This window comes from Alligator mississippiensis, chromosome 1, assembly GCF_030867095.1.
Source record: "Alligator mississippiensis isolate rAllMis1 chromosome 1, rAllMis1, whole genome shotgun sequence".
Taxonomy (NCBI): Eukaryota; Metazoa; Chordata; order Crocodylia; family Alligatoridae; genus Alligator; species Alligator mississippiensis.
The window spans coordinates 199630822-199641723 of NC_081824.1; the positions used below are offsets into that span (position 1 = coordinate 199630822).

At 40.5% G+C, this 10902-nt stretch overlaps 1 protein-coding gene across 3 annotated transcripts; it reads right to left on the reverse strand.

Annotated features, from left to right (window-relative positions):
• Positions 1 to 2049: 2049 nt before the first annotated feature.
• Positions 2050 to 10799, reverse strand: MCFD2 (multiple coagulation factor deficiency 2, ER cargo receptor complex subunit). 3 transcript variants are annotated; one of them, XM_006268493.4, is made up of 4 exons: positions 10586 to 10799; positions 6901 to 7052; positions 5611 to 5770; positions 2050 to 3805 (listed from the first exon to the last, which is right to left on the reverse strand). In XM_006268493.4, exons 2-4 carry the CDS (start codon positions 7041 to 7043, stop codon positions 3674 to 3676), a joined length of 435 nt encoding a protein of 144 aa, XP_006268555.1. In that variant the 5' UTR covers positions 7044 to 7052; positions 10586 to 10799; the 3' UTR covers positions 2050 to 3673. The 3 variants fall into 3 exon arrangements, with proteins under 3 accessions (XP_006268555.1, XP_006268556.1, XP_014466451.1); XM_006268494.4 differs by lacking the exon at positions 10586 to 10799 and adding an exon at positions 10385 to 10477; XM_014610965.3 differs by lacking the exon at positions 10586 to 10799 and adding an exon at positions 10307 to 10381.
• Positions 10800 to 10902: the final 103 nt, after the last annotated feature.

Genomic DNA, 10902 nt, shown 5'->3' on the forward strand with positions numbered 1-10902 from the left:
TTGGTGTGTACTTTTTAGACACAATGCACCCTTTGATAGGCTCAAGGCACCCCTCAGAAAATGCCAGCTCTTAGTTTTCACTTTATTTTTGGCTACAGAGAAATAATAGAGCAATTCTTCTATTACGAAGAACTCAGGTAGACTTGGACACTGTGGATGCCTATTTGAAATCTCTAGGTTTATCAAGAGATAAATCTCTAGGTTTATATTGGAAATCATGGGCGTCTATACACGTGCAGTGAGGCTGTTCCAATATGCTTTAATTATAGCATGTCAGGGCAGACTCCACTCATCTAGTCTGCCAGAGCATGGTAATTATCATGCTCCAGCAGATTCCAGGGTCACATGTATCAGCATCCCCACGCTGAAAAATGGTGACGGGGGTGCTCCAACTAAAGTTTGTTCAACAAGCTTTAGTTAAAGTGCCCCCATTGCCATTTTTCAGCATGGAGACACTGATACACGTGACCCTGGAATTTGGATGCTTTAATTAGAGCCACTTTAAATTAACCCCCCTCCCCTTCACAGAGCCACTTTAATTAAGGCCGCTTTCGGAGCCGCTCTAAGTACCTTCCCCTCACCCGCCTCCCAGAACGTGTATAAATGACCCATGTTTGCATACCTAAAAGGGCTAAGTGTGGTACTCCACAACACCCCTGAAAGGATCTCGAGGCACCCTGGCTGAGAATCATTGTTCTAACCCAAGAAACAGCTGGCCCACAAGTAGGAAAAACTGATCTGTCTGTTTGACTTATGACTCATAGCACTGATGGACTGAAACAGAGAGAAGAGGTTGTGTTATGGCCAACACATAGGAACGATCCTGGCTACTTCCATTCCTGTCTATGCCAGAGACTTTGCCACGTACACTCTTGCTTCATTTTCCTCTTCAGCAAAATAGGGACACAAGACCTCCTTCCTGGGAGTGCTAGGAAACTAAAATTGTTCATAAAGCAATTTGCAATTCTCCATTGGGAGTACCATCATGTATAACTGGGCCCACAGAAATCAGAACAATGTGTTTACATAGCTTGCAAGGCAAGAAAAAAATAGATTGATCATGATGCCCAAAAAGGTACAGTGAGCGTCTGGGTATTTAAAAAAAAAATAAAAAGTTTTTACTTAAGAAATATTGCAACTGGAAGTCTGTTGTCTACAGGTCATATTTTTGAGTTTCATAACTATTAACTGAAGACTGTCTAGAGTTGTATTTATCCAATTACTCAAAAAGAAATATTAAAAAGGCTTTAGAAGCTAGAAAAAAAAACTCGCTATTACCTCAGTCAACTAGTTTTGCGTGCATGGAATTTCTGATGTCATCCTACTCCTCTTCCAGGATAAATAGGGCAGAATAGACATGAATGTAAGAAACAAGCAGGAAGACAAAGTTCTTTCACCTCTGGACAACTTCAGGCAATAAAAGCCATAAATCCAAACTGAACTTAAATGGACAATGTAAAAGTTATTTTTATAAGTTCTAGAAAGACAAAGTAAACAAACCAAACATTAAGTCATTGCCCATGTTGTTTTCATTCATGTAATTTTTCTAGTTTCACAGCTAATAAGGACATTGTGGTATGTGCTAAGTAGTAAATGTTGCAGTTGATATTTGGCACAGTTGTTGGGCCTAGTTTTAGACATACAACTCATCTTGAAACTCAGGACCTGGCTCTGGTCATTTCTGTTGTCACAAATCCCATGAATTAACAGACTAGCATATAAAACCAGTTTTTCGGCCTGTTGTCTCTTTCTGAGAAAACTGCTCAAAGCTCTACAAGAACCCAATAAGTACTATTAGTTGCTTTATCTATACATAGCCATAGCTTTCATCTGACTTATTACTGATGAGTTGTGACTACTAAGTAGTATTTGTAGAACTACTTAAATGTTTACTTGAAGTTTAAATGTAAAGAATTTTCTTTAAACTGTTACTTTGTTTTATGGTTTATGCTGTTAAATTATTGCAAAACAGCCATGCTTTGATGTGTTCAGGACAGAATATAATGTTACTTTCTACAGTAACTGCATCATGCTTCAAGTGGCAACTGCTTCAGTTTTTTGGTTTTTGTTTTTTTATTGCTTGCATAACCCATTATACAAATTTGTCAAAATAAGTAGCTATTACAAGAAGATTCGACACAGCTTTCTTTGCACAAACATTTAAACATAGGAAACATTTTTTACAAATGAATTTTTTGCTTATAAGAATATTTTTATACAGAAAATAGATTTTTGTACACTTTACAGAAATGTGCTAGCATTTACATTTTTTTACTCACAAACTTGATGGTCTGATGCAATTTAAGTTTTAAACTATACTTAACGGTATGTCAAAGCAGCAACTCATCGCTTCTCTCTCGTATTTAAATCTGCCCAAGTTAAAGTATTGAGCCAAAACATAGAAAATATCCTCAAGACTATTTTAGTTGGCAGACAGTTCAAGTATCGTAAAACTCTTCAAAGTGTTAGCAATGAAATACTTGGTATTCTTCTAAAAAAATAATACTCTAAGTTTGAGTGTTAAGGTATAGCAATAAAAACTTTAACAAGGCAGCGTTTTTTGTTTTATTTCTATTATACTATTATGCTGGGTAATACTGTAGGAACCCAATTGAACAGAGCCATCATATGAGTTCTCTGATATTGTGAACTTCAAAATGAGATTTCAGAAACTACTATAGTAAATGCTATGCAGCATTAATAAAACATATAAACGTAATAAAAATACTTCCTTTTTTCTTAAAAAGACCGGTTGTGGTACAGAAAAAACCCAGTAAAGTACTACATTATAAAAAAAGGAAGAGTGCAGCTACAGGAACGTGTTAGTACGTGGCAAACTGAGTTGTGAACTTACAGACCTTTGCCACTTCATGGTAAACAAAAGATAGCTTTCCCCTTGATGCAAGTTGGGTAAACATGCATATACACAGATACTGTCAGCATGAAGTTCTGCAAGTTCACATCCTAACTTAGCTCACAGTCACTTGTTCAGGTAGCTATACCCTAGATCTACGACATGGGAAGAAATTGAAAAAAGATGTATATAAACATATGGGTAAGCCAGAAAATACATACTTTTAAAAATATTTTATTTCTGCAAAGATAGTATTGAAGTCCATAGGGTATCATGTAAAGCTCAAGCCTAAACTGAACTGAACAATTTGGTTTTGTGTGACACCTGCTACGTTTCAAACGTCTGTACTGCTATGCAAGTTCTCTTTTGAAAGTTCTATCATCTTAATGTGGAGTTAGGAAGGATTTTTCTTCAGATGCACCACTGTACTCTTATGGTCACATTTTCCTGCTTTCTAGGAATTCTATAAATGAAAACAGAACTCTTAAATGCTAGAGAAAAATAGTCTAATCTCTCAATAGCCTTAAACTGCTTAGTATGTAAAAGTTTGTCAACTGAAACTAAAGTACACACAATCATTTTTAACATTTTATGCTTCAAGAATTAAGTGTCTACTTCTAGGCAAGTGTGGTACTCTGAGTTATGCAGTCTTCTTAACAAACAAACAAAATGAACAAACAAACAAACTAAGATGGAACAGATATACATCTTCCTACCACAACACTGCAGCATGGAGGGTGGTTTGTACAGTCAGTATTTCATCAGAGATGGTAATGAATCACATTATACTGGGTCACATTTAGAAGAAATTCAAAACACTTATTCCAGTGATTTTGCGAACTCAGCATAATCAATATATCCATCATTATTTTTATCATCATCTCTTAAGACATCATCTATTAGACTAATTAGCTCCTCTTCTTTCATTGCTTGAGTATGTTCACCATTTTCCTAGAAGGAAAAAAGAAAGAATTAAAATAGTGTTTCTCAATTTGATAGGACATTGGAAAAAAACATGCTACAATCTAAGCCAAAGCAAAACAAAGTCCTTGTTCCTTCAATTCCCTGAACACCTTTATCTTTTTCTTCTCCTTTCCCCACAGACAACCATACCAATAAGGAAAGCTTATCACTAACATGTTTATACTTACTAAAAAATGGGCTATACACACATTTTACTTGAGATAAAGGAATTGTCAACATGAAAATGTTCAATGTTACTAAGCAAAGGAGATGTTGATAGCTATATGGAAAAATCCACGCTTTTAATCATGCAATCTGAACAGAAATAAGAAGTGGAGATAAGAAAAACACAAAATGTCAAGTCTAATAGTGTAGGGACTAATTCTGTTCCCTAACTACATCTAAGGAGCCTTACACCTGGCTGAGGTGCTTTAACAAAGCACATACTAATACTTCTACCATTCTCCAAAATGAGTCCTATTTAACTTAGGAAGAAGGGTTTTACCCAAGGGCCTGAGATTTATTAAAGGCATTTGAGTCCTTACCTGATTATTCATTGTCCTACATTTAAGTAGTCACTTATACAGGAGGCAAAGCTAGAGGATCAGAGCCCAGATATCTGACTTCTGTATCCCTTCTCCCCCCTCAAAAAAGTCCAATCCCCTGAGGTATAGTTTATATTCTTGGTTAAAGGACATACAAATTAAATCAGCACATAGTACAGAAAGAGGAGCTAGTCAAGGTGACACACAGTTAAGCTGGAACTTTATCTACGTACTGTATGAAGTATATTTCCAAGAGTGAGAAACAGTTCCAAACTAGTTACAGGCTGATTACAGTATGTTATTACTGTTATAGTCACAATAATATGCTTAACATAACACTTAGAGAAACAAAACAAAGCAGTTTATTTACAAAGAGCAGGATATTGTTTCCTGCTTTCAGAGGAGCTTTTGCTATAGCTGAACACAAGAAGTCTTTGTTACTCCGAATTACATTTAATAATCCTTCTCAAATTAAACACCTTAATATTGTCTTCCTGAGGTTTCTCACTTCCAATTTTGGGTTAAAAAAAAAAAAAGAGAGAATACAACTTCCTCTCCAACCCAGGGTAAAATTATAAATAAGACAGCCCTACACCTGTCCCTTTAAAACTCAGCACTAGAAGTGCTGAGATTAAAGCCCTTATACCTGCAATTTTCTTCCAGCTTGCATGGCCATAGAAATGGCAGTCTGAAGTTGAAAGAAGTAGTGATCGAATTTGGAGCAGTATTGAATCAGGAGCTATTTATTAAGTTTCCTTTTCCACAGCAGCACCGCAACATTCCAGCCACAGAACCAGTAGTTCTCCTTTCCATGCCTACACACAATGCTCTTCTTTTCTGCAGAGCCATCATACATAGCCTCCAAGGTCACATATAGCCTAGCAAGCCATACAGAAGTTTAAACAAGGATAGGCAGACAAGGTTCCTTGGGCTTAACTTAACAGTTATTAAGCAACTATTCTCCAACTATTTGGGTTGGTCTAATAAAAGATATCAAATTCGCCCAAGGAACCTTGTCTGCCTATGTCCTTAGACCAACACGGCTACAACCTACACCCCTGAAACAAGGATAGGGCATTTCTGGGGCCCTGCTTGCAAAGCAATGGATATAGTTTGACTGAATTCATATTTTTATAAATCAAAACAAAAACTGATTCATCTAAGTACATGCTAGATGCACATTCTGTCTGATGCTACTTTGGGGAAGTCAATGTTTCCAAACAACGTGCTATTGTAAATACTGCTCACCTGTTTATGTACATGAGATATAGCAGTAGCAAGTTCTAATCCATCAAGCAAATTATTGCCATCGTAATCATGCATTTTGAAGTAATGGAGCTGTAGCTCTTGTGGGGACATCTCGGACTCTGGTTTGTCAATTACACCTTCTAAGTGTTCCATAATATGACTGAAAAGAAATAAGTTAAGCAGTTAATATTTAATGGCCTGTTTATATTCACTATGTTATTTGATCAGGGAGCAAGTCAAACACAGGGTGAGATTCCATGCTGTGTCTTTTAGAGGTCTGATACAGAATTTTAATCCAGTGGAAGGGTCTATGATAGCTTTAAGTCATCCTTGGATCCTCCCAGTCCTGTACATTCCAGGGCCCCTATTATAACAAAGGCAAGTTTCCAATTCAGCCTCTTCATAAGCAACCAAACTACTGCCCAGAATCTCCTTTCAGCTGTTTTTACAGCACATGTGCTGAGGGAATCCCCCCTTAGCTGAATATAGACATTATAGCCATATCCAGACAAGCGTGGCCATGTGGTATGTGATGCTGCAGACATGTCTGCATCGCTACATACCGAATATTCACCAGTTCTCCATGCGGGGGAGGGGGGTTGCCCCTGGATATCCAGGGGTCAAAGAAAACTGTGCAAAAACAAACAGAACAGCATACACAGGGGCAGTCTGCACCACTCAAAACCAGAGCTTGGCCAGCCAGTCATGCTCCAGCTGCTGGCCAGACTTTGAGCAGCAGGATTACCGCTGCTGCAGCCCAGTGCTGGCCCCAGATACCCCTATATCACCCAGGGTAACTTGCTACATGCCAGAGGGCACTTGGCACAGGCATTCCCTGGGGACAACTAGTGGCAGCATGAGGTGTCCCACTGCTAGATGTTTCCAGGGACCCAAACGTCCATACTTGTGTGGACATGGTGTATGGGGCCCCTTTATACTACTCCAGCCCTTTTATCTTGCATAAAGAGGGGAGGAAGAAAGAGAGGGGAGGAGACTTCTTTTATAAGTGTTCAGAATATAATTGTGTCTGACAGCAAAATCATTTTGGGGGACGATGGAGGTTAAAAGTGTTCCAGCTAAGTGACTCCAGAAATGACTTTTTTGGACCCAGGACCCATACTAAAGTTTTGCAGGAAATGTGTCTTGAAGTCCTATCTTTGATCCCCCCAGAGCTGTCACCTGTTAGCAGGCGGTCTTTTGCAAATGGCCTCTTGAGTCTACCTGTACACATTTTAACTTGAGATTTCTCAGTTATTATGTGATACAAGTTTACATTTGCAGAATACATACTCTTTGTCTTGTACTAGGTTCTTATCAAGGCGAATATTTCCTTGATGATGGTCTTCTACATGATTGTCAGCTAAGGCAGAGATAAAGAGGAATACAGACACTAGGCAGTACAGTAAATATGTTCTAAAAATTCTTGAGGCCATCGTGATTGCCTAGCAAAAAGAGAAAAAAAGACAATCTCAGTAACATGGAATACATTTTCAATAAATTGCATATGAAGTGTGTTTAAAGATGCTTGTTAACAGAACAGCATACCCTTTACACACACACACACAAATAACCACCTTCTATGATAACATCTATTTATATATTTTCTCCAGCTGAAAACACAAATGCAACTATCAAGAATTTTTTTCAAGTCGTATCTTATTCCAAATAAGAATACGTAGCCACTACGCCCTCCGAAGTCCAAACTTAGAACGACTTGCAAATTAACAAATGTTTTCTAATCAAATGGCCACTGTATCGTCACCCAAAATTTTATAGGTAAAGAAGCTTTATTTCTTTAACCTTAATCTGTGGTTCTTAGTCCAAACTAGACCTCCTTCCTCAAGGCTGAATGGGGAGATCACTTACTGTAAGTACACTGCAGGTACTAACAGTTCTAAAAACAAAACAGCAGAAATGCTCAATTTAAGATGGACATTGACAGAAGTCAGATTCTTGAAACTAAAGATAAAGCTGAGATGACTGTTCAAATTCTGTTTAACTGCTTTAAAGAATCCTATTAATGAGTACGTCACTATAGCATTGTTTAGAGTCCATGCACAGATGTAATCTAAACATGTCAACTCTCCTGTGGATCTCTGTAAAGATAGTCACAATAAGAGCCTATTATTTCAAGAACGAAATAGTTATTTGATTGATTATCCACATTACAAGAATTGTAAGATGATGATTCCTGTAAATTGCATTATTCAGTCATATAACATGAAAATGGCATTAATTAAAGTACCCCAAACAATAAGTTCACCTACTAATATGCAAGAGACTAAAAACTCATCACTCAATGCACTTTTATTGTAGTTACTTTCATGGGCATGAAAGCGAGTTTGAAGAGCAGTTCTGCCTACCCCACCAAATTACTGGTAGCCAAGGAATTTGAATGCAAGACAAGTAGTGTTAACATCCTACTGCAGAATCTGGGGCCCTAGGGCCAAGAGGGGACATGACCATTGGTGGCAGCGGTGAGACAGGGCTGTGCAACAGCCCTCAGTAGCCCTGAAGCCACCTGGCCTGCAGCCACTTGTGCACCACCACCACACCCTGGCCCATGGCCACTTGTCCCACTTCTATCACCCTGGTCCAGATCCAGCTCACGAGGAAACCCATAGGCAGGATTCAGGCCCAGGCACAAGGTAGGTTTATCACCCTTGTGATAAATATTGTAATAGAGATAATAAGAATCATGGAATTTAATATAGCCAAGAGCAAAGCAAGTGCTAGTCAGCATTAACACAAATTATGAAAAAGCTAGAAGAGTGAACAGCAGCATGGAACAACCTACCAAAGCAGGTAAGCCTAGAACAGCAGTACAAAGCAATAGGCAGAAAAGGTTCCTTGGGTGAATTTGATATCTTTTATTAGACCAACCCAAATAGTTGGAGAATAGTTATTAAGCAAGCTTTTGGGTTCAAAAACCCTTCAACAGGCTAAGGAAGTTTCAGCAGTTGGTGTGTGCTCTTCCTGGATGGAATGAAAAGTCCTTAGACCAACATGGCTACAACCTAAACCTGTACAAAGTAATACACACTCTCCCTTCCCTACCCTCCTCCCCCAAAAATGAAACAGTCCCCTGCTTCTCATTAGCATTTGTTGGACAAAAGGGTTGATGTTACTTTTGGCTATGGCTGCAGGTCACGTAGCATGTTCTAAAAAAGGAACCACCAGTATCCTTGATAAACCTATGGGCCACTGCCAAGGCAGTACACAGAGTTTGCATAACCTGTGAAAATATTCACAGGTTATGCAAATGTTTCAAGAAAAACACTTGCATAAGGCAAGTGTTTCAAGAAAAAATCTCATTAGGAAACTTTAAACACTACGCTTGTTCACTGAAAAGTTAAAACCAACCCCCTCCCCCCCAACAAAAAAAACAACGTTCCTTAGGACAGCTTCTCTGGGTAAGTAAGAAATGATGCCACTCTCATAGTGCTCGGTATACTGTGTACGGTAGTAGATCCACTAGCAAGGTGCATTTAGACTAAGCAAGTTGTGTATTAGAGAGGCAGGACATTTTGCGGCTTTGATGGGAACTTCTGCATGGCACATTTCGATCTGAGACTGAACAGATGACCTAGGGCTTATCTATGTGTCAAAGTTGCATGAACTTTATACCGGTTAGGACCAGTATAGCTTCCCTATGACTGCCCCACTCCCGTCTCTCTCCCCCTTTCCCTTCTGCCTTCGTATTCATATAGTCTCTTTCTGCCCTTACCCGCTGCTCCCTGTACCTCCTTTCACAGCAGCTGAAGTCAGCTCTAGCTCACAAGCTTGCGATGCAAATATTTATCCATCAGTACCTATATTGACAGACACAGACAGGCAGACATAGCTATACCTACAGATACGCAGATCTTGCCAAACAGACAGATGTACCTATACCTATGGATCTGAAGGTCTTGAAAAACAGATGGACAGATGGACATATCTATACCTACGGACATGTAGACATATCTATACCTATGGATATGTGGATCTTGATAGACAAATGGACAGATGTACCTATACCTACAGATACATGGATCTTGACAGACAGAAAGACAGTCATATCTATACTTATAGATATGCAGATCTTGAAAAACAGATGGACGGACAGACAGATGTACCTATGCCTATGGATACACAGATCTCAACAGACAGACAGGCATACCTATACCTACAGATATGTAGGTCTTGACAGACAGATGCACCTATATCTACAGCTACGTAGATCTTGGAAAAACAGACAGGTGGACAGACACAGATATCCATACCTACAGATATATTGATCTTGATAGACAAACAGACAGATATACCTATACCTCTGGATATGTGGATCTTGATAGACATAAAGACAGCCATAGACATATATATACCTATGGATACTCAGATTTTGAAAAGCAGATGGACAGACAGACAGATGTACCTATGCCTATGGATAAACAGATCTCGACAGATAGATGCACCTATATCTACAGCTACATAGATCCTGGAACAACATACATGTGGACAGACAGCTCTCGATAGACAAACAGATGGACAGACAGACGTACCTATACCTAAGGATATGTGGATCTCGATACACAGACAGATGCACTTATAACTACGGATCCATGGAGCTTGAGAAGCAGATGGACGGACAGATGTACCTAGACCTACAGACACATAGGTCTTGACAGAGAGGCAGAGGGACAGACAGACCCACCTAGTCCTATGGATGCATGGATCTTGATGGACGGACTCTTACACACCAGGTACAGGCAGGCAGACATACAGTACCCACCTGTCCCTACAGATCCGTGGCTACCGCTAGACCGACACCGCAGTACCTACGGAGACGCAGACACAGGCGGCCAGACAGACAGATCCCTACCTGCCCCCGCGCCCCGCCCGCCGAGCCACCGCCTCCCACGTGCTCCGCCAACCGACACTGCAGGGGCCGAGGGACAGTGACGTAGAACCCCCCTCCCCCAGCCGCTCTCACCGCTGCACAGCCGCTGCACTGCTCCTGCCGCGGACTCCGGGCACCGAGCAGGTGTGGTTAGATCTGGCCTGGCTCGGCCACCATCTCCAGCCCCACCTCTGACCCGACGCATGCGCGTGTCGCGCTGCCTGCCCCCATCCTGCCTATTGGCTTCTCCTCGCCCAGGCCGGGCCACGTCACAGTAACTTAGACCTCCGCATAGAACCGCACCTGAATGGACACATCGCCCCAGCCCGCGGCCCCTCCCCTCCCCTGAAGGTTCGGCAGTGGCAAGCGCCCGGCGCCGCTAGCCGCGCCCCTTGCGGAACCAGGGGGCG